Here is a 23253-nt window from a genome sequence, read left to right as displayed (position 1 = left end):
TATAGACAGTGTCATTTATGAATAAAAACAGTATTTTCCTCTTCTATTTCAATGCTTTTATCTTTTACTTATTTTTCCTGCCGTCCGGAGCCAGCCCGATGCTCTAGTTCAGGGTTGAGTAGAAATGGTGTTTATGTTCTGTGTGAGTTTTGGGACGAAGAGGACTCTGTGTTCCTCACAGGCGTCTGGGATTTTGCTGTAAAACTGCCACCCGGGCCTGGAGTTTTCTCTGTGGACTGCTTTGGACTGCCCATTACTCTCTCCATCTGTGAAGGCTGTCCAGGCTCTCTCTTTCTTCTTGGGTCAGTTTGTTGTGTTTTTCTGGACGTGTGTCTGCTTCGTCTAAATGTTCAAATTGATTGAAATAACATCGTGCGTGGTAGCATGTCACTGTCCAGTGGGACCCGGGCAGCATTGTTGTTTGGTCAAGGGCATGGCTCTGAGGGTGGGTGCTCAGGTTCTGACCCCCTGCTCTGCCGCGTTCCAGCTGTGCCCCCACCACCTGAAAATGGACCAGGTTAGGCATCCCTCCTGTCGTGGTGGAGACTGTGCAAGTGAACACGGTGAAGCTCTGTTCCTGTTGTTTTGATGACGTCCGTGGTACCTGGATCACATTCTCTTTTTCATTCCTGATGTTGTTTATTTGTACCTTCCCATTTTCTTCTTTTGTAAACAATATTGACAGACCCTTGGCAGTGTTATAAGCCTCTCCAAAGAGCTGACCTGACTTTCTTGATTTCTATTATGTGCTAGTTTTAAAATTTGATGGATTTCTGTTTTTACTATTTTCCTTCTCCTTTCTTTGAATTGATGCTGTTTTATTTTTCTGACTCCTACGCTGGATGTTTACCTCATTCAAATTTAGTTTTTATTCTTTTCTAATAAAAGTATTTAAGGGGCCTCCCTGGTGGCGCAGTGGTTGAGAGTCTGCCTGCCGATGCAGGGGATATGGGTTCGTGCCCCGGTCCGGGAGGATCCCATATGCTGCGGAGCGGCTGGGCCCGTGAGCCATGGCCGCTGAGCCTGCGCATCCGGAGCCTGTGCTCCACAACGGGAGAGGCCACAACAGTGAGAGGCCCGAGTACTGCAAAAAAAAAAAAAAAAAAGTATTTAAGATTATAAATGTCCAAATAATCACTGTTTTAGTCGAATCTCACACATTTAAAAATATATAGTATTTTTTTTTGTTAGTGTTTAGTTGTAAATATTTTATGTCTATTATGATTTCTTCTTTGACCCAGGATTTATTTAGAATTGTAGCTCGTCATTTCTAAACATACGTATTTCTTTCTAATTGTCTTTTAAAAATGATTTCTAAGTTAATTGCATTTCTGTCAGAAAAGGATCTGCATCTTCCTGATTTGTTGACAGCTGTTGAGACCAGGGCTGCTTCTGGGATGCTGATGTGATTCTGGGGGTGACCAGGAAGGCTCCCAGGGAGGCAGGGCTGGGCTTCCCAGCCAGGATGGTGGGGCCCCGTGGAGACCCCAGGTGTGGGAGCAGCTGCCATCACCAGTACCTGCTCTGTGCCAAGCACCGTGTGTTACGGGTTACTCAGGGACCCTAAAGTTAACTATGAAGAGCTCAGAGTGGGCTCTTATCGTAAAATCCCATCACAAATGCAGCAAAAAACCAAGTGGGACATGACTAACACATAAAGAATTCACATAAATAGAAGGAACTCCCCCCACCCCCACCCCCGCCGCCAAATCTTCATACAGATAGGCCAGATCTGTGAAGAGGTTGGGATGGCTCACAGCACGTGAGAAGGCACTCAGCCTCACCGGTACCTGGAGAGGTGGAAGTGAACTTGGCCATTCTCCCGTGGCCAGGCTGCCGGGGGACGGGCTCCCCGGAGGGGAGGGCACATGGCTCCCTGCCTCCAGACCCTGCTGCCTTCCCTCTCTCGGCCCAGCCACACCTCTTCTCTGTTAGGGAATAATCAGAGATACTGGCAGAGGTGTTTGCCACGTGGGGGTAGGAGACAGGGTTCAGAAATGCTGTCACCCCTCAGCCTGGGGAGACAGTGGAGAGAGCCGTGGTCCGGGGCGGGATGTGAGGCTGCTGTGGGGGTCAGTTGTTGGAGTGCCGATGACCCATCCACGGCCCGGTGGGATGACCGACGGACATGGTGAATGAAACAGGCAAAGCCCCGTCCACGGTCTTCTAGTTGCCTGAGACCTCAGCCCCGAGTGTGGACGGTGTTTACCTAGGGATGTGTGGTTGCAAATGATCTTTATTGTTTTCTTTATAATTGTCGGCATTTACATGTAAATTGTCCCAGTCCCCCCCCCCCAAAAAGTTCAAGGTTCGCGTGATTCCGGAGGGCAGATCAGACTGGCCCCTCCATGGGTGTCTGGGAACCTTGTGGAGCAACCAGGGGGAGGTGGGCAGGGTCTGGACTCCTGGTGACTGATGCCAGCGAGGCGCGGGCATCGGGTGGCACCTGGGCTGCCAGCCGGGCCTGTGGTCTCCCTGCTTCACATGAAACAGAAGGGTGACCCCATCGCCCGGGACCTGGGCGGCTGCATCTCCACCCTACACAGTGCTGTCCGGGTAGCCGTCGCTGGGGCCGGGGTTCCTGGGCCTGGGGAGTGTCTGCCTGCAGGGGAGCCTGGGTGGGTGCCTGAGGAGGCCCTGCCTGGAGGCTCCCCAGGAAGCCCCTGGGGAAGAGGGGAGGTCAGGCCCTGACCTCATGCGAGATGGGCCCTGTCCTGGACCCTCAGACCCGCAGACACACCCGACGTGGAGGCCTTTTCTGTGAAGGAGCTGCCGCTGTAGGAGCTCAGCGCTGAGACGGGCCGGGACCGCCAGTCCCCAGGACCTTGCCAGACGACATGCTCAGATGTCTGTCCTGGAGCAGGCTTCTGGAAAGTGCCCTCCTCGTAGAGCCAGGCGGAGCAGGGCCCACGCACCCTCATGGGCTCTGGTGTGTAGCCTCTGCCCGGCACCACCGCCTCCGTGGGCCCCAAGGTGCCGTGGACAGAAGGCAGCTTGCTCACAGAGGTGTCTGAGTGTCTTCACAACGTGCATCTTAGGGCTCAGGAATTTTGGCAAACCTGTCCAGGAAGTGATTCTGAATGAATGAAAATTATCGAAGAGGAAACCCCACAGTTGCTCCTTAGCTCGGCAGCCGAGTGTCAGGGGAACTCATTTGTTTTTATTTTCACTTCCAATACACCACGAACAGTGTTTTCATGAAATACAGCAGTGTGGTCCTGTGCTGGTGTTGCGGTGATTTCACATTGCCACAGACGTTCCCAAGGCCTTATTCTCCGTTTTTGCCGCATTGTTTGTTGCACGCAGATAACACCTGTCAAAGGCCTGGCCTGGTCTGTGGGCCACACCTGAGGCTCTGCTCTATGGAGTTTCGTACTGGTTTGGAATTACCTTTCAGAAGAACCTGGGTGTGGAGAAAGATTTGGAAAATCTAAAGTTCTGAACTGATTGCTCTCTTTCAGCAAACGGGGCATTCTGGAGGGTGTGGCAGTCAGGGAGGGCTTCCTGGAGGAGGTGGGTCTGAGTGAGTGGAGCTCTCAACACGGATGCTTGGAGGGCCTGGTGCACCTGCTGTGCTGCGTGAGAGCCTTGTTCTACCAGCGGCGCCCTGAGCCACTCTGCAGGCAGGCGGGGCATAACCGAGACTGTCCCTTGCTGTCTGTAGAGTGCACTAAATGTTGGACTGAGTACGGAATCCGTCATTTCCCCTGCCCGTCGCCAGAGAGCAGCCTGCAGGACCCCTGTGTGGGCAAGAACGGGGAAGGTGATCTGGGGCCGGCCGGTACGCCCAGAGGCCCGAGGGCCAGGAAGCGAGGTACTTCCGCTGGGATGCTGGGTCTGGGGGTCCCAGGGAAGGCCACCCAGAGATGATGAGCACTGAGGAGGCAGGGTCAGTGGGCGGGGCATGGACTTCCAGGGGCTCAGGCTGTGGGCACTTCCCTGGTGGTGCCGTGGATAAGACTCCTTGCTCCCAATGCAGGGGGCCTGGGTTCGATCCCTGGTCAGGGAGCTAGATCCCACATGCATGCGGCAACTGAGAATTCGCATGCTGCAACTAAGGAGCCCACGTGCTGCAACTAGGACCTGGTGCAACCAAATAAATAAATAAATATTTTAAAAAAACAAACAAAAAAACGGGGTCTGGCCCATCTCCACCCTCACCCCCACCAGCATGTCCCTTCCCAGGGCCAGCTGATGGCGTGGTGGGGCTGGACCAGTGGCAGGAGGGATGTTGCCAGGCTGTCAGGGCCCTGTGGGCTTCAGGGACGAGGCCGACCCTACAGGACAGAGTGAGGGGCTGGACCGGCTCCCGTGACCCCTTGGTCTCTTGGCCCCAGAGCCTGCATCCTCCTTGCAGAGGGGTCTGGTAGGGGAGTGTCGGGTCCTCGGTGTGTGCTTTAGGAGGACGCTGCGTGGGAGGGGAAGCTGAGGGCAGGACTCGTGCAGCTGGGCAGGAAGGCAGGGGTCAGTGGCGCCCCAAGGGGTGGGTTCTTGGCCAGGGTGTCTGGCGTGTCAGTGGTGAGTGCCGTCCCCAGGCTGGCCCTGGCCCCAGAGGGCCTTCTCCCTGGGGACAGGAGACAGCTGTCCCAGCCTTCTCACTCCTCTGCCCCTGACATCAGCCTCTGGAGGCGGGTAGGGCCGGGGTGGCCCTTTTTGGAGGTAGATGGGCATCATCTAGATGCCCGGCAGTGAGGTCCATTGCCGCATGGCGCCCAGCCAGGCAGCCGCAGGGCCAGGACTTGGACCCAGGCCTCTGGACAACCCAGCAGGGAGGGGCCGGTGGGCGGGAGCCGGCAACAGTGTTCTGAATGTGAAGAGGCGCCCCGGGAACCTCCACCATATCTGCCACCCCACTGGCCGGGGCCTTAAACACCCGCCTTTTGGTGCCTTTCCAGGGCCAGGGGTCGCCATGGACGGCAGCGGGACACCGGAGCGCACCTCGCCGCCTGCTGGCCCGAGGAAGGACTTGGCTGCAAGGGCCCATGGCCGGGTGGCGGGGCCCAGGGCCTCCCGGGCCAAGAAGAGGAAGCCCAACTTCTGTCCGCAGGAGACGGAGGTGCTAGTGGCCAAGGTCAGCAAGCACCACCAGCTGCTGTTTGGCACCGGGCTGCTGAGGGCCGAGCCCACCCGGAGGTACCGCGTGTGGAGCCGCATCCTGCAGGCCGTGAACGCGCTGGGCTACTGCCGCCGCGACATCGTGGACCTCAAGCACAAGTGGCGGGACCTGCGTGCCGTCGTGCGGCGCAAGCTGGGCGACCTGTGTGGAGCGGCCCTCGGCTCCGGCCCCGCCAAGCCCCAGGCCCTGGCCCTCACGCCCGTGGAGCAGGTCGTGGCCAAGACCTTCTCCTGCCAGGCCCTGCCCTCGGAGGGCCTCAGCCCCGAGCTGCCCAGAGGTGAGTTCACCGCCCAGCTCGCCCGGCAGGAAGCTCGTGGCCACCGAAGGCCGCCGTCCCCCCCACTCCTCCCTGCACGGCCTCTGGATCCTTCCTGTCCTTCATCCTCTTCTCCTTCACTCACGTGCTCGCCCAGCCGGCCGTCGAGCACGTGATGGCGTCGAAACCCCAGGCATTCGGGGGGCTTGGCTTCCTCCTCGGTGGTGCTCGTCCCTTCCCTCACCCGTCGCAGAGCAGGGCCGGGCACAGACAAGATGCAGCTCTCTTCTCAAGGGCACCTGGTTCCAGCCTTTGGGCTGTGACCTACAATGAGAAAGACCTCTTCTCCTGGCAGTGTCACACGCGAAGCTGAAACACGGGGTCTCCAGGGCAGCGCTTACCCTGCTCCGTCCCAGACGCGCTGGCTTTTCTCTCTCTGTTTCTGGTTCAGCGTCCAGACGAGGCCTTGGCTCGGGCTGGGCTGGCCCTGCAGCTTCAGGATGGGCAGGTGGGGACCTGAGACCCTGTTACCCCGGTTACCTCGGGCCTCCCAGGCAGAGCCCTTCCCGGGCTTTCCAGGGGAGCATCGGTCTGCGGGGCCTGACTTCTCCACAAAGGCTCCAGTCGGGCACAGCGGGTCAGGGAGGGCGAGGTCAGCGCAGGCCTGCTGTTTGGCAGCCCAGAGAGTGCTGGGGCGGTAATAATAGGTGCCGTCTGGGCGGCACGCGGGCCGCAGAACTGCTGTGTGAGGCCATCGTGGCAGCAGCTGTGGAGCCGGAGGAGGGTGAGGGCGCCCAGTACCCGCGCTGGGTCCCCGCTGCGCAGGTCCCTGCTGCACGAGTGTCACATCTCCGCGCTGCCCTGGGGCTGGGCTGGCCTAGAGCCGGGGCTGCAGTGGGTGGCCCCTGCTCGCCTCCAGATGCCGGCCCAGCTCCGCTCTCGCTCCCAGCCTGTGTGAGGTCTGCGGGCTGCTCTCCCTTGGCTCCGGCTTCCTCCGCTGTCCTAATATGTTCGAGGACTGGCCGTGGGTGTTGGGTGTGTCAGTAGCTTGTCCTTCTGTTGCTCAGGAGGGGCTGCTCCACGGTTTGTGTCCTGTCCATGTGGTGGGCGGGCTCCTCGTCGCCGGCTTTTGGCACAGTAAAAGGGCGTGCGAACATCTGTGTGGAAACGCATCCTTGCTTTCTTGGCGGGTTTGGATAAATACCTGAGAGTCAAATTGCTAGTCCAGTGTGAGTGTAAGTTTAACTTCGTAAGAAACTGCCGAACTATCGTCCACAGCAGTTGTACGTTTTCAGGCCCCAGGGCGGCTGTGAGAAGCCCTCTGCTTGCCGTCCTTGCTGGCAGTCATGCTGGTTTTGGCCACTCAGAGCTGGCGGGAGAGGAGCCTTGCTGCAGTTTCAGCCCGGTCTCTGCACCAGGGGCTTGTCCTGTGTTGTCTGTCTGTTCGTCCTTCTTCTTTGGTGCAGTGTCTGCTCACACCCACGTCCATCTCTTCCTGGGCTGCTGGCCTGTCGCGTGCATCTGCTCAATCTTGATTCTGGAGACAAGGCAAGGGACCTGCCAGACACCTGTATTGAACCTATGGTGCACGCCGAGTTAATTTTTGAGTGTGGTGGATTTGGGGTCGAGGTTCCGTAGGTATCCAGTTATCGCACTGTTGGTTGAACATGGAATGACCTGGGCACCTCTGTTTTCATGTTTCTTTCAATCTGTGTCTCTCCTTATGCAGCCCACACTGTCTGATGATGGAAACTATGAGGCCAGTATTGAAATGAGTGGGGAATCATTTCCTCCTGTTTTCCGAGGGGGTTTCTGTAGAATTGGAATTATTCTTCCCTTAAATATGTGGCCACCATCTGAGATGGCATTTTTTTCTCTGTGGGAAGATTGTCACCCACAGTTTCTTTAACAGTCTGTGCCATCCTTGCTGCGGTTCTTCTTGAGTGAGCTTCGTTGTTTTGTGTCTTTCAAGGGACTTGCCTGTTCTGTCTAAGTTGTCAGAGTTGCTGGCACAAGTTGTTCCTAAAATTCCCCTCGTGTCATCTGAATGCCTGTAGGACCTGTAGTGAGAGCTCCTCCTTCCTTCCTGATGTTGCTAATTTGTTTCTTTTCTATTTTGTTCTCAACTAGTCTGGCTGCAAGTCTATCAATTTTATTGATAGTTTCAAAGAGCCAGATTTTTATTTCATCAATTTTCTCTATTTACCCACGTGGATTTAACTGATTTCTGCTGGCCTCTATTAATTTCCTTTCTACTTTGGGGTTGATTTGTTTCTGTTAAGATCATTGACTTGGGACTTTTCTCCTTTTCTAATGTAAGTATTTATTGCTATAAATTATCCTCAGCACATTGCTTTACTTACACACATTTGTGTATTATGTTTTCATTCAGTTTAAAATATTTTCTAATTTCCTTTGTGATTTTTTTCCCTTTACTAATGGTTATTTGGAAGTGTGTTGTTTTTCAAATAATTGTCTATTTCCAGATCTCTTTCTGTTATTGGTTCCTAGTTCTGTTGTGGTCAGAGAATATACTGTGCGTAATTTCAACTATTATCAACAATAGAGACTTGCTTCATGGCCTGAGGTATCGCCATCCTCTGTGAGCTCCTTGTGTGTCTGACAAGGACGTGCGTTCGGCTGCTGCTGGGTGGCGCATCCTGTGATGTCATTCCGGTCAAGTTGCTGGAGGGCACTGACAGACAGCTGATCTTCTGCTCGTACTGGGAACTCCTGAGACTGGGGTGTTGGCGAGTCTCAGTTTTGCCAGTTTCTGCTTCGTGTGTTTTCACACAGTGATACGAGGTGCATATTTAGGGTCATTTGTCTTTATCACTCGTCCCCGATATCATTGTAACCACGTCCTTTTGGTCTCTGGTTGGACCCATTGTCCTGAATGCTACTCTGTCTGATGTCAGTTGTGGCCACTCCAGCTGTCTCATGATTACTGTTACGTGGATGCATTTTCCAGTCCTTTAATTTATAAGCTGTATCTGATTTTACACGTGAGCTGGGTTTCTTGTGTTCAGTCTGCCGTCGAGTTTGCTTTTGTCCCATCTGACATCTCTGCTGTGCATTGAGTGGTAGCAGCAGTTCACCCTGAACTTCCAGTGACGACAAAGATGTTCTGAATCCACACTCCAGCGTGGTCTTTACTGGTCATGCGTGGGCCGTGATGCATGACCCTGCTTTAGATGGGTTCTCTCTCGTGTCAAAACGTCTGTGTTTGGGGTAAGTCTGCCATTTCGATAGTTGCTTTCTTTGTTTCCCTGTGATCCCTTGTCCTCTTCTCTCTGCCTTCCTTCCTTTTTTTTTTTTTTTTTTTTGCAGTACACGGGCCTCTCACTGTTGTGGCCTCTCCCGTTGTGCAGCACAGGCTCCGGACGCGCAGGCTCAGCGGCCATGGCTCACGGGCCCAGCCGCTTCGTGGCATCTGGGATCTTCCCGGACTGGGGCACGAACCCGCGTCCCCTGCATTGGCAGGCGGACTCTCAACTACTGTGCCACCAGGGAAGCCCATGCCTTCCTTTCTTTGGAGTGACCGAGTGTAGTGTAGTGTCCTGTGTTACCTCCACTGTGGGCTTATGGGTGTACCTGGTTTTGAGCGGTTTTGCTTGGAGTGTGTAACAAGCGTCTTCAGCGTCCATGGCCTTCCCTCACGGGACAGCCTTGCCTCCACCTGGCATGTGAGCTCCTTACAGGACTCCCGTCTGCGCCCCTCCACCCCTCACATACATCATGTCTAACGCAGCTGGTACTCGTTTTGCTTCGATGATCACTGTCTCTTAACTAGATCAGGAGCGAGACAAGACGTCTTCGTTTGCCTGCACGCTTGCCCGCTGCAATCTTCAGCTCCTCCGGCCGATCCAAGCGTCCTTTGACCCCATGAGCTGCTTTTAACATTTCCTGTCCTGCTTCTCTGGCTGAAAGAGCTTCTCTCAGCTTTTTTCTGTCTCAGAATCAATCTTTATTTCACCTCTAGTTTTGAAATATATCTCCACTGGGTATAGAGTTCTGGTTGACTGATTTTTTTTCCCCTTTCTTTCAGTGCTTAAAGATGTCATTCCGGGGTTTTTTGGCTCCCACAGCTTCTGAGGCTGCCGTTGCCCTGGGGTGTGCCCAGCAGTGGGGGGCTTGGCCCGAGGAGCTGCCCTCTTTGCCTTTCTCTTCGTCCCCCACTGAGCATTGTGGCTCCTGTTCCATCTCTGAGGCTCTGCTGGACCCCGAGGGGGCACGCTGGGAGGGGGTGCCTCTGCCCAAGCATGGTGGCCCTGGGATGCACCTTCAGGCCGCGCGGTGAAGATGTGACCTCCCCCTCCTGTCTCCCCGCAGCCACCCAGATGGACCTGAGTGACCTCCAGGAACTGTTCCAGGAGACGTCGGCCAGCGTCTTCCGAATCAATTCCAACGGTGAGTCGGTGCCCTGGCCTTGCCCTGCCCTGATCCGGGCCGCGGGGTGTGCTGCGGGAGGGTCGGGGTGGTGGCCTCCCGCACTAGGGTGCCCTGTGGCCCAGGCCCGGCCGACGCAGGACAGCGGGGGTGGGGGCAGGGCGTGAGCCCAGTGCTGTGGTCTCAGGCTGGGCTGTGTCCTCGGCAGGTGCCCTCTCGGCCCCGTTCCTCCCTCCCCCGTCGCACACCTGGACGGGCCGCCTGGGGAGGAGCATGTCAGAGCCTCCCTCAGACTGGCAGGGCCGCCCCCTCACTGGTCACCGAGGCTAGGGGTCAGGGCGAGAGCCACAGCCCACGAGGACAGGGCTTGTCCTCCACTCCCTCAGGACACGGGGGCATGGACATGGGGCGGCCTGGGCTCCCTGTACCCTCGTGGGTGGGAGCTTATGTTTGCCCTGAACTCTGAGCTCTCCCAGATCAGAGAGCGCTGACCATGGTGGGAGAGAAGCCCTTCCCTCCCCAGAGCCAGGGCGAGGCCCACTGGGGCAGCTCCCCAGGGCCCCTGAGCCCCACTCGGGCCTGGGCCCCTGTCTCTGGACAGCTGGGGAGAGGGCTGCCCTGGGGCCCTGCTGTGAGGCCTCGGCACCCTCGTTCCTGTGCAGAGGCAGGCTGGGGGCGCATCCTGGAGGGTGGGGACCGCGTGGTGGAGCCCGGCCACCCCTGACTCCTGCCTCTTCCCTTGGCAGTGACCTTCTTGGAGCAGAGCCTCCGGTCCCTGGGGACGCCAAGTGGCACGCAGGAGCTGCGGGACAGCCTGTGAGTGTGCGTGTGGTGCGTGTGGCTGTACTCGGGCGTGCCCTGCACCCACTCGCATGCCGGCCCATCCACACACCAGCCCGACAGCTGGCTGGGCTCACGTGGGGCCACCCCCAGCACAGATGTGTGACACCCATGTAGACACACCTGTGCACAGGTGTGCACTCAGGTGGCGGGGCATGCATCTCTTGCACACTTTTTGCTTCACTGACTGTCCCCACGTGTCTGCCACACACCAGAGCTCTGGCTGCACCTCCGAGGTCTGGGCCAGTCATCGGTGGGTTTAGCGTTCTCTGCCCTGATGATTCTTGATGCTTTGGAATTAGCTGTTATGGCAGCACGGTAGGGCTTTCTGGTGGCGGGGCTCAGCCCTGCCCTCGGCTCCTTGCATCCCGCAAGTACCCTGGGAAGGAGGAGGGCAGGTGAGGCTATTCCCCTTTATGGAGGAAGATTCTGAGGCCCTGGGAGAGGCTGGATGTGTGGCTCAAGCTGCACCTCTCTCAGTGGACAGGCCAGAACCCAGCCACCCACTCATCCGTCCGTCCACCCACCCGTCCTTCCTTCTCTCCGTCCATCCAATCAGTCTGGGACCACCCCTGCCAAGTCTCGGGATGCAGAGCAAGGCCACAGGGCCCTCGGCAGATTTTGTGTGCGATTCTGCTTTCAGTTATTCTTTACGTTTCTTTTTAAACGTAGCGTGTATTGTTTCCTGATGGTGAAAGCAGTGCGTGCTCTTGGGGACTTGGGTGGCCTCCTGCCAGCCTCTTCTCAGGCCCACAGGCGTTTGGTGGAGTCGCGTTTCAGTGACTGCTGTTCTGGATCCTGCTCGTCACACTTAGGGCGGGGGCTGCGCACGCCCCGTCGCACCCTGAAGACATGCCCGTCAGAGGCACAGAGGGCGCTGGCGGCGCTGGCGGCTCTGTGTGGTCGTTCAGCTGAGATGCGGGGCCGCTCTCGGGCTGGTCCGGCTTCAGCATCAGGAACGTGCAGTCTGTCTCTGTTCTGCTGCCCGTTTCCGGGTTGGGCTCCAGGAGTGCGGTCTCCAGGGTCAGACGAGTGGCCTTCTCAGAGCCCTGACCCTTGAGCGCGTTTCCTGGGCTGCCTGGTCTGGGGGCTGGAGGATGCCATCACCGATGCGGGTCTGGAGAGGGGAGCGGGCCCTTCCCTGGGCCCCAGCTGCTCCCCACCCGCCCCTACAGCCTCAGCTTCCAGGTCCACAGCTCACTGAGTGCCTTCCTGCCCCCCTCCGCCCCCCAGGAACCCCAGCCCTCTTGCCCCTCCTCCAGGTGGGGCTGACCAGGCTCCCTAGCCTGTGTGTCCTGGCCTTCCAGAGCCTTCCATGGCCCCATATGTGGGGGGAATTTGTGCACCTCCTGGACCGTTAGCATTTTTAAATGACTTGAGACCAGCACAGAGTTGTCAAGTCTATATTTTCTCCACATTGACAGTCGCCAGCTTTTGTATTTTGCCAAGTAAGGACATTTAAAAAAAAAAGTACGCTACCATCCACTATTGCCATCATATTAAAAAAAAAGATATTTCAGTATTCCTGAAGTAGGCGGGACCTGACCTCAGGACAGAGGACAGTCTTTCAAATTGAATAAATACAGCTTCACGAGAACCTCACAAGGATGAGCCTGTTTTTCTCATCTTGCCTGAGACAGGTGTGGGCTTTGTCATTTCTGTCAGCCACCGTGAGTGGCTCGGTCCCGCCCCCCAGCACGGGCTCCCAGACCGGCCGAGCTGGCCGGGGGGTGAAGGTGAGGCTCATTGGTGTGAGCCCAGAGCACTGCTGGGACCCCCCGGCAAGAGTAGCTGAATGAATGGACGGTCCTTCCAGGAGCCTCGGGCACGGCCTCACCTCCCTGCTGGACGTCCTCCAGCTCTGCTCATCTTTTCTGAAATTGTTTTCTCTACTTCTGATTGGTTGTATTTCAACATAAATTTCGGAGTCAGCTTGTCCTTTTCTGTTTTTTGAAGCTTGCTCTAATTTCATATGGAGTCACAGTGATTCTGCAGACCCATTTAAAGAGAACTGACGCCTCAGGGATCCTGAGTCTTCCTGGCCATGAACGTGGTTGGCTTTTGTCTCATTTACATGTTTTGTTTTTTCCAGCAGTTCCTTGTAGGTTTTAGTGCACTGGTCTTGCATGTATTTTGTTAAATTTATAGTAATGATTTCGTATGTATATATTTTTAAATTAATTAATTTATTTATTTATTTTTGGCCGTGTTGGGTCTTCATTGCTGTGTGCGGGCTTTCTCTAGTTGTGGTGAGTGGGGGCTACTCTTCATTGTGGTGTGCAGGCTTCTCATTGCGGTGGCTTCTCTTGTTGTGGAGCCTGGGCTCTAGGTGCATGGGCTTCAGTAGTTGTGGCACTCGGGCTCAGTAGTTATGTCTCTCGGTCTCCAGAGCACAGGCTCAGCAGTTGTAGCTAATGGGCTTAGTTGCTCCGTGTCATGTGGGATCTTCCCAGACCAGGGATCGAACCCGTGTCCCCTGTATTGACAGGTGAATTCTTAACCACTCTGCCACCAGGGAAATCCCTATATTTTTATACTATTGTATGAGGTATTGTTTCTTAAATTTCATTTCCCATTTTTGGTACCGGTGCATGGAAATACAGCTGATTCTGTTTATTGCCTGTGCCCTGTGCACTCGTTAGATTCCATATTCCCTAGGATTTTTCTACATAAATGAACCTGTCGTCTGTGACAGAGACTCTTCCACTTCTTTGTTTTAAATCTCTGTGCTGCTTACCTCTTTTGTCCCATTACAGTGTTGTAACCGTGTGCTTTTATAGTTAGAATGTCATAAACCTATAAAGTTCCACATGGAGGTAGGCGGTCCTGGAAGTGTATGCCTCTGCTGGTGCCCGTTCAGGGGGAGCCACCCGCCTCTCCTGGCAGTGACAGGATGCTGCTTTGACTTTACAGTCTCTCTTCATCAAGTTGATCACGTTCCCTTCTCTCTTCTAGTTTACTTAGAGCTTTTGTCATGAGTTCTTGTTGAATTTTGTCGGATGCTTTTTCTGCGTAGTTTATTGAGATGATTTTCTCCCTTTTAAATTTGTTCTGTTAGTATGAGGATCACATTAATTGATTTTGGATGTCAGACCAACCTTGCATTCCTTGGACGATGTTATCCTTTTTGTATGTGGATGGACTCAAGTTTCTAATATTTTGTTCAGGATTTTTGCTACTCTGTTATGTGACTTTTGCTGCTCTTTGCTTTTAGATTCTTTGTTTAGGTTTTGGTATCAGGGTAATGCTGGCCGCGTAAAATGTAAGTGTCCCTTCTTGTCTGTTTTCTGGAAGACTTCTATAGTATTGATATTACTTCTTCTTTAAATATTTGATGGTGAAGTCGTCTGTATTTGTAGGAATGTTTTCGAGAACAAATTTAATTCCTTCAGTAGGTGTAGAGCTGTTTAGGTTTTCTGTTTCTTCCTGAGTCAGCTTTGATAATTCTTGTCTTTCAAGGAATTTTTCTTTTTCATCTTAGCTGTCAAATGTATTGGCATTTGGGATTCATAATATTTCCTTATCTGGTGGGAGATGTGACGAGGAGGGAGGGCTCTGTGGCACCAGCGGCCACGTGACCAAATCCCGAGGGGAAACACGGTGTGTGTCCCTGCTGTTTCCTGTGGCCTCCGGGCGACCTGGGAGGAAAGGGTCCCCACACCGCGTCCTCAGCCCGTGCCCCCTTAGGCTGGTGCAGGGTCTCCTTCCTATGCCACCCCCGTCCCCCTTTCTGCATGCCGCAGCTCCGTGTGACCCAGGGGCCAGCGTTGGGGCCTGGGGCCTGCCCGTGCCTCCCGGGGCATCCACCTCGGCAGACGGCACCCGGCTCCATCGGTGGCCTGTCCAGAGCTTCCCATGTCCAGCCAGGGGTGGCCTGGTGCCCACGCCCGCTGCTGCCACGTGGGGGTCCCACAGGGGGCAAAGAGGGGCATCTGCACTGCAGCTTGAAGGTGGGGAGGGTCTCTGGTGTCTGCGCCCCACAGCCAGGCCAGGGCCCTTCCCTCACTTGGGCCTGTGAGCACGCAGGAGGCCTGAGGACAGGGTCTGCCCCGTGTCACTCCATCCACAGGGGCAGTGGTCAGCCCTAGGTGGTGAGGGGCTGGTCTTTTCAGCACCTTCAAGGTCATACTCAGAATCATAAACCGAAGGGCTGGGAGAGGCCCTGGGCACGGCCTCCCCATGATCCTGGGTCTGGAGGTGGGAGTCTCACCGTGGCCCCCAGAGGCCTGGGAGAGGGCCGGACTTTCCTCAGCGGTGGCCCCAGGGCCACCTGTGTGGCCACCATGCTTCCTGGGCCCCGACCAGTGCTGACCCCCAGCGGCCTTTCCACAGGGAGGGCTCATGGCTGGGGTCCCGGGGGTGCAGCTGCCGAGCCCGTGGCTTGAGTATGGGGTCCATGGGGGCGGGAGGTGAGGGGCCTGGTGACGCTGACCTGAGTGCACCGTGTCATGTCATTTCCCCCCTCCCGTGTCCATCCCTCCCCGGGCCTGTCTTTGGGCCCCTCCTCCCGTCTGTCCCCTTTTCCTCCGCACGACTCCCCCTTTCCTGTGCACTTGCCTGTGCCTCCGCGAGCCCCCCACCTGCCGTGCTGCCCTCTGTATCATCCCCCCTTTCTGCTGCCCGCCCCCCGGTCTTCTCTCCCCTCCACACCCACTCCAGGCACACGGTGCAGCAGCAGACCAACCACGCGATTGCAGCCAGCACCAGTGCCCTGAAGCAGATGGCTGAGCTCCTGCGGGGCTGCTCCCGGGTATGTTCCCTGGGGGCCGGAGGGGGATGGGGCCCGGGGCGCGGGGTGGGGAGACAGATGCTGACCACGCGGCTGCTCGGGGCAGAGGTCGCGCGTTCCTCTGTTCACTGGGCCGCGGGCCGGGCAGCGGTGCAGGTGCCGTGGGCTCCCGGCCTCCTGGGCAGGAGTGCCCCATCCCCCTGCCATGCTCCACGTGCCCGTCACCCACCTGCCAGCTCTACGTGTGCCCTTCCTGCCGCTGCACTCACCGTCGGCCTCCTCAGCGTGGTCACGGCCACCGCATCCCAGGCCACGGCCCCTTCACAGCCCCCATGTCCCCGCCGCCCCTCCCCACCGGCCTCTCACGCACCCTCCAGCCCTGGCCGGCTGTCTGTTATCCACACCCTACCTGCTCCCCCAGAGGTTGGGGGAGCCCAGAGCAGGCAGCGTTGTTAAGCCCTCGCGGGTTACAGAGCAGGGGCCTGTTTTCTTCAGTGAAGCCTGTTTGTTGCCCATTCGTTTACATGTGGCCCAGGGCTGCCAGCAGCTACAGCAGCAGAGACCCACCTCCAAATCCTGAACGCTGAAGTGTGGCCCCTCGCAGAGAGGCCCTGCCTCTGGTGAGGAAGACTCAGGCTCTGTGGCGAGCCCCGCGGGCGCCATCCAGCAGTGGGCAGGCATGGCCCACTGACGCTGCTCAGCCTGGGCAAGCACAGAGCTCCCGCGGGGTGAGAGGAGTGTGTGTTCTGTTCGTCCGAGGTGCCCCGAGGTCCCTTTGGAGACAGAAAGCAGACGTGGTAGCCTGGGCTGGGGACTGCTCTCAGGAGGACATAGAGGGCTTTGGGGGCGATGGAAATGTTCTAGAACCAGGTGCTGGTGATGGTTGTACAACTGACGCTTACACTTAAGGTGAACTGTACACTCAACATAGATGGATTTTACCTAATAAAACAAAGTAGACCCAGCTCGAAAACTTGAGTTACACTTTGATTAAAAAAAAATACACTTAAAAAAACGTCCTAGGATCGGGTCAGGTGCCCCCGCGTGGCGCGGGCAGGGTGCACCCGAGGTCTCAGGTGGAGGAAGTACTCAGAGCTTTGCCGGGAGTGGTGGGCACTGCTCTGCATGTGATGTAACAGTCACAGCCTGGTCGTCGGGACCAGAGGCAGGTGCCTGGTCCTGGCCTTTGCCCAGGGTTCACGCAGCACAGGGCAGCGTCTGCAGCGGTTCTGAGGCCTTAGTGTTCATGGGCCTGTTCACATGTGGCCTTGTGACGCGTGTCCCCAGCTCTGTGTATGTCACGAGGGCTGGAAAGCAGAGTTGACCCCCTTGGGAGTTCAGAGGGCTCACTTTTAGCCTAATGCATCCCTCCTTCTTTCCATCCACCCACCCACCAGCCCCCCTGTCTGTCCATCTGTCCCTCCATCCATTTACCTGCCCGTCCACTGACTTACCCAGCCATCTACCCACCCATCCATCCATCTGAGAACCAACAGACATTTATTGCACACCTACTCTGCCAGATGCCAGGAGAACACAAATGAGGTCCTGCGGGAGGACGTCTTGTCCAGGCGGGCGGCGTGGGTCACTGCTCTCGCAGGGAAGAAAGGCTGAGCCCGTCACCTGGAGCTGGTGGTGGATCACGTGGGCTGCAGAGCTGGAGATGTTTTGCTCAAAATCACTAAATAGCCCCTTGGGCTCTTAGATCTGTCCTGGGGCATACATATGGTGCCAATTATAAGAGCCTTACCTGGACACTGAAACAGACTCCACAGAGCTGCAGCCACATGGAACTGTGAGACCCAGACACTGCCAAGTGCCCTCGAAGGGCAGGTGTTGGAGAGCTGGTCTCCTGAAACGTGCCTGGCCTGCTGGTGCCCCGCGGCTCCTTCTCACCCATGGGCTTGCGTGGGGTGCGTGGGGTGCATGGCGGCAGTGAGGGCTGGTTTCTGGGACTTGAGACGCAGGGTCTGGGGGAGTGTCCAGGGCCCTCCTGGGAGCTGACAGGAGGTGCTGGGGGCAGGAGGGGACCAGGAGCCTGTGTCCGCGTCCTGGTCCAAGGACACTGGGACTGGCGTGGCTCCATTGGTGCTAGTGCTGTGTGGTGAGAGAGGTGGGGCTGTGGCTCCTGATGGCCTGGCGGTGCCAGGGTCCAGGGTCCAGGGCTTGCTTGCCCGTTCCCTCGTTTGTCAGTATGCCTCGAGTGCTGGCTCTGTGCCGGGCATCATCCTTGGCACTGGGGTGCAGAGACGAACAAGAGATGAGGTCCCATTCCAGCAGGAGGACAGAGGCCGTGTGTGAGTGCTGAGGTGCTGGGGGCAGGATGGATGGTTTACCGACTGCAGTTCTGATGCTGGGGATGAGATGCAGCCTCACCACCCGTTTGACCTTGAACAGGCCACTTAGAACTTGTGCCCAAGATCTCCTGAGCTGTTAGGTGGGGATCGTAACACCTCTCACCCAAGTAGTTTGTTTTGGGGACCGGACAGGCATATCACGTTAGAGCAGCTGGCCCCGAGGTCAGTGTTGACGATGCCTGTGGTTTGGGTGGAGATGGTGTTCACGGTGATGCTGGCTGAGCCCGTGGAGCCCTTGCTGGTGTTTGAGGTGATGGAGATGACGGCCCCGGGTGATGAAGATGGGGATGAACCCAGTTCTAATGGCAGAGGAGGTGGTGACGGCCGTGAGGCTGGGGGTGGATGGACAGGGACGCTGTGGTGCGGGTGCCGCCAGGAGAGACGAGAGGGGCACAGGAGCATAGTGAACCGAAGCGTCCAGCGATGGAGGGGCCGTGGGGGCAAGATGAGGCCTCGGCAGCCTGTTGAAGCCCCCCCTTCCCCCCTCTTTGCAGCAGGAGCGTCTTCAGCTGGACCGTCTGAAAACTCAGCTTTCAGACGCCATCCAGAGCTATGGAGTGGTGCAAAAGGTGAGGCCCCTGCAGGTCCCCTGAACACCCACTCTGGGTCGGCCTGGTACTGTCCCATCCCCCAAAGCAGAGGAAGGGCCACCTTGCAGACGTTGGATAATTGCCAGGATCTGGCTGGTGGGACCACAGCATGCGTGCAAGTGAGGGATGTTTACCTCTGGAGTGCTGCCCAAGAGGGTCCTCATGACAGCTCCCTGGGAGGTGGGAGAGCAGGTATCACCCATCCTTCCACACCCGCCCGAGTGTGTGGAAGGAAGCCATCTAGCAGATCATCCCACAAGCCCAGCCAAGCTCCCAGTTTTCCAGAGTCCTGGGGCAGCTGAAGGTGTGCTTTGCTGTCGGTCATCGTCCAGTACTTTGTGTTTATCTGACTGTTTCTTCTCTTTTCCCCACCTTTTCTGTTCTTCCTGTCTCCCTTTTCTTGTACTTTATCCAACAGAAAATTGCAGAAAAGTCCAGAGCACTGCTTCCCACAGCACAGAGGGTTGGAAAGCAGCAGGTGGGTGCTGAGTCTTTTCCCTGGTCAGTGGGCGTTAGAGGACAGCATAGAATCCAGTGCCATTGGGGCTCCAGGGAAGGGCAGGGAGGACCAAGGTCCTACCGTATAGCACAGAGAACTATAGTCAATATCATATGAGAAACCATAATGGAAAAGAATATAAAAAATAATGTATACATGTATAACTGAATCACTTTGCTGTACAGCAGAAGTTAACACAATATTGCAAATCAACTATACTTCAATAAAAATGTAGATAAAATAAATAAAATTAAATAATGAATTAAATATCCTTAAAACAGAAAAAGAAATTGACATTTTACCCTCAGGTCTCTGGCATGGGTTTGATACAGGGAAGTGGTTGCTGACAGTTCCATCTACTGTACAGGACCAACTTGTATTAGACCAACGATCCTGTGAGTAGGAATGATAGAAAATCCAGTAAAGAGTGTAATTGGAGTCCTAGATGAACAGGGGGGAGAGAGAATGGACAGAAACAATATTTGAAGAGGCAATGGTTGAGAATTTTCCAAAACTGTCCAAATACTTCAAGCCACAGATTGAAGAAGCTCTATGATGAATAGGATAAAGTTATCCTGTTTCTTAAAACTACGCTTAGTCACAACATAATAAAAACTTGAAAACCAAAGACAAAAATAAAATCTTAAAAGCAGATTAAAGCCAGAAAAAAAATCTTAGATGCCCAAGAAAAAAATCACATTATTTTTTTAAAAGCAATGACACTTACACTTGACTTCTTAAAAGAAACAGTGGAAACCAGAGGACAGTTGAAAGAAAATAACTACCAACCTGGAATTCTACATCTGGTGAAAATACTTTTCAGAAGTAAAGGTGAAATGAAAACATATTTAGAGAAACAAAAACTGAGAGAATTCATCAACAAAACTCTCTAAAAGTAGAAAAAGGAAGACAATCCCAGATGGAAGCATAGTAATGGAGGAAGGAATTATGGGCACTGAAAACAATAAAATGTGGATACACCTAAATTCATGTTGACTGTTGAGTAATAATAATAATGACTTGTGAGGTTTAAGATATGGGGCAAATAAAAGTACTTGTACAACAACAGCACAGAGGACATAAAGGAGGTAATGGTGTTAAGGTATTGTAATGTCCTTGCGTCATCAGAGAAGAGACAAAAATACCAACGTAAGGTAGGCTGTAATAATCCAAGGATGCATATTGCATTGTAGGTAATACTAAAAGGACAATACAAGAATAGACACTGTAACATAAATTAATAGAGAGGTACCTATGAAATAATAAAACAAATGATTAATTTAAAAGCAAAAAAACCCCGAAATCAACACAAAACAGGAAAAATAGGAAATAAATTGTAAGATGCTTGATTTATACCACTTATGCTAAGCTAAAATGGACTAACCCTTCCAATTAAAAGGCACAGATGGTCAGACTTGGTTAAAAGAAAAAAACTGTGTAGTGCTTAGAAGAGTCAAACCTTAAATATAAATCCAGAAAAATGTTGAAAGTAAAAATACGGAAAAAAAGATATATTGTGCAACCAAAAGCTAAAGAAAGCTGGTCTAGCCATATTAATATCAGAATAAGTAGACTTCACATGAAGAATTCTTAGTGGGCATACAGAGGTATATTTTGTAAGGATAAAAAGTTAATTCAAATGGAAGACATAATTTTAAATTTATATGTACCTAACAATATATCCTCAAAAATAGAAATATAAAGCAAAACTGATAGTAGTAAAAGGAAAGCTAGTAAATCCACGATCATAATTGGGAATTATGACACACCACTCTAAATGACTAATAAAATAAATTGAAAAAATTCAGTAAAGATATAAAATACTGAAGCAATAATACTAATTAATACACTGACCTAACTGATATTTATGACACTAAGAGAATATACACATAATGCATATGCTGGATGGTAAAGCAAGTCTCAGCAGATTCTAAATGACTGACATGATACTGAATACGTTCTCTAACCAGAGTGCAATTAAACTAGAATCTGGTAACAAAATTCTCAACACCAGGGGTTGAGAATGTAAATAATATAATTTGAAATAACCCATGGATCAAAGAAGAAGCCCTAGTAGAAATTAGAAATAATCTTGAACTGAACAAAAATGAAAATGCAACAAATCAAAGCTTATGGGTTGCAACTAAAGCAGTGCTTAGAGGGAAGTTCATAACTTTAAATACATATATTAGAAAAGAAGCATGTGTGGAAATTAGTGATCTAATTCTCAATCTCAAATGGCTAGAAAAACAACAAAAACTTAAATCCAAAGAAAATATATTGGAAAAAGCAGAAACCAATGAAAAATAAAATAGATGTACAATAGACAAATTCAACAAAGCCAAAGATTGGTTCTTTAGAATGATTAATAAAATTGTTAAATCCTACAAGATTAATCAGGATACAGAGAGAAAATACAAATTACTAGTATCAGTAATGAAAATGGCTGTATCATTATAGCTTCTAAAAACTAAAAAAATAAGTAATAAGATACCATTAGCAACTTCATGCCGATAAATTTGACAACTTATATGAAATACAAATTTTTAAAGAAAAATGTAACCTCCCAGGATGTGTAAAAAATCTGGAAAGTCCAGTATTTATTAAAGAAATGAAATCCATAATCAACAAACATCCTAGGGCTTCCCTGGTGGCGCAGTGGTTGAGAGTCCGCCTGCCGATGCAGGGGACGTGGGTTCGTGCCCCGGTCCGGGAAGATCCCACATGCCGCGGAGCGGCTGGGCCTGTGAGCCATGGCCGCTGAGCCTGCGCGTCTGGAGCCTGTGCTCCGCAACGGGAGAGGCCACAGCAGTGAGAGGCCCAAATACCGCAAAAAAAAAAAAAAAAAAAAAAAAAAAAAAAAAATCCTAGCAATAAAACTTCAGACTAGGTGGCTTTACTGATGAATTCTCCCAAATATTTGAGGAATAAGTAATACCAGTTTACACAAACTCCTATATAGAATATAAAAAGGGGGTGTACATCCCACCTTGCTTTATGAGGCTAGTAAATGGAAAATAACGTGCTGTCTCATGAGCATCGAAGCAAAAATCCTAACCAAAATGTTAATAAGCTAAGTCTAGCAATATATGTAAAGGTAATACCTCATTATAAAGTGGGATTTATTCTAGGGATGCAAGGGTGGTTTACATTCAGAAATAATCAGAATAATTTACCACGTTAATTCAGTAAGAAAGAAAATCTATTTGATCATCTCAATAGACACGGAAGAGCATTTGGTAAAATTCAGTACCCACTTAGGGGGACCCAAAACTTTCCGCAAACTAGGAGTAGATAGGAATGCCTTTAATCTGATAAAGGGTATCTTCGAAAGTCTAACAGTCAGCAGCACACTCACTGGTGAGATATTAAAATCTTTTCTCCTGAGAGTGAGGAGGAGACATGGTGTCCAGTGTTATTGCCTTCTATTCTCCATTGCACTGAGGGCATATCCAGTGCAATAAGAGATGAAAAAGAAATAAAAGATTTAAAATTGGGAAGGTTTAAAACCCCTTCACAGACAACATGATTGTGTAACTAGAAAATGTGAATGAATCTGATGAAACTTAGAGTTCGTAAGTGAATGTAACAGGATTTCTGTTATCATGTCAGTATGCAAGAAAACATTGTGTGTGCCAGCAAAAGACAATTTGGAAATGATACTTAAAAAGTGATAGCATTTATAATAGCATCAAAACTAGGAAGACATCTATGACCAGTTGTTTAAGCTTCTATATAGAAAACTATAAAACATTACTGAGAAATTACAGAAGATTAAATAATGGAGGGGTACACCATATTTGTAGATTGGAAAATTTGATGTATAAAGATGTCAATTCTCACCAAGTGGTTCTGTAGGTTCAGTACAATCCAAATAAAAATCCTAGCAGGTTTTGAATATGTGTTTGTATATGATGTGTGTGTAGATTGTCAAACTGATCATAAAATCTATATGGAAATATAAAGACCCCTGAATAATGAAGTCAATTTTGAAGAACAGAACTGGAGGATTTACATTCCCAGGTATCAGAACACAATATAAAGCAATAGAGATTGGAACAATGTGGTATTTGTTGAAGGCTAAGCAAACAGACCAGTGGGATCAGAGTTGCTTATAGATGCAGACTCACACATACGTGATTACCTGGTTTGTGGGAGGTGCACTGCTATGCAGTGGGAGACACAGGATTTGCACAGGACTTGATGCTGATTGGCTGATGGTTGAGCTGGGAAAGGTCCTGTTGAGCACATGGCAAGTACAGGTCCGAACACCCCGCCCACTTCACCTCGGTGTCGGAGTGACTGAGGCGCGGTGTGCAGGGCAGGATGTCCCCACGAGGCGACAGGCCGGCTCAGGCTGTGAGTGCCCTCTCAGCCAGGAAGTGCTGTGGGTCCAGGGCCGTCGCTGTGTGGCTGGGAGGGGGCTGGAGCACTGCTGGCACAAGGCTGCCACCCCCAACAGATCCTTCACCCCGGT

At 52.7% G+C, this 23253-nt stretch overlaps 1 protein-coding gene across 1 annotated transcript in view; it reads left to right on the top strand.

Annotated features, from left to right (window-relative positions):
- Positions 1-23253, top strand: part of TSNARE1 (t-SNARE domain containing 1) — a 79794-nt gene that overhangs the window by 30306 nt on the left and 26235 nt on the right. The window contains exons 3-9 of the mRNA XM_060115741.1: positions 3665-3814; positions 4896-5393; positions 9705-9782; positions 10508-10577; positions 15261-15351; positions 18182-18256; positions 18696-18755. Coding sequence (XP_059971724.1) covers positions 3665-3814; positions 4896-5393; positions 9705-9782; positions 10508-10577; positions 15261-15351; positions 18182-18256; positions 18696-18755 — 1022 coding nt within the window. The remainder of the gene's footprint in view (positions 1-3664; positions 3815-4895; positions 5394-9704; positions 9783-10507; positions 10578-15260; positions 15352-18181; positions 18257-18695; positions 18756-23253) is intronic.

Source organism: Mesoplodon densirostris, chromosome 13 (genome assembly GCF_025265405.1).
Source record: "Mesoplodon densirostris isolate mMesDen1 chromosome 13, mMesDen1 primary haplotype, whole genome shotgun sequence".
Classification (NCBI taxonomy): Eukaryota; Metazoa; Chordata; class Mammalia; order Artiodactyla; family Ziphiidae; genus Mesoplodon; species Mesoplodon densirostris.
Note: the sequence above shows the minus strand (reverse complement) of the source record. Positions and strands in the feature narration are given on the sequence as shown.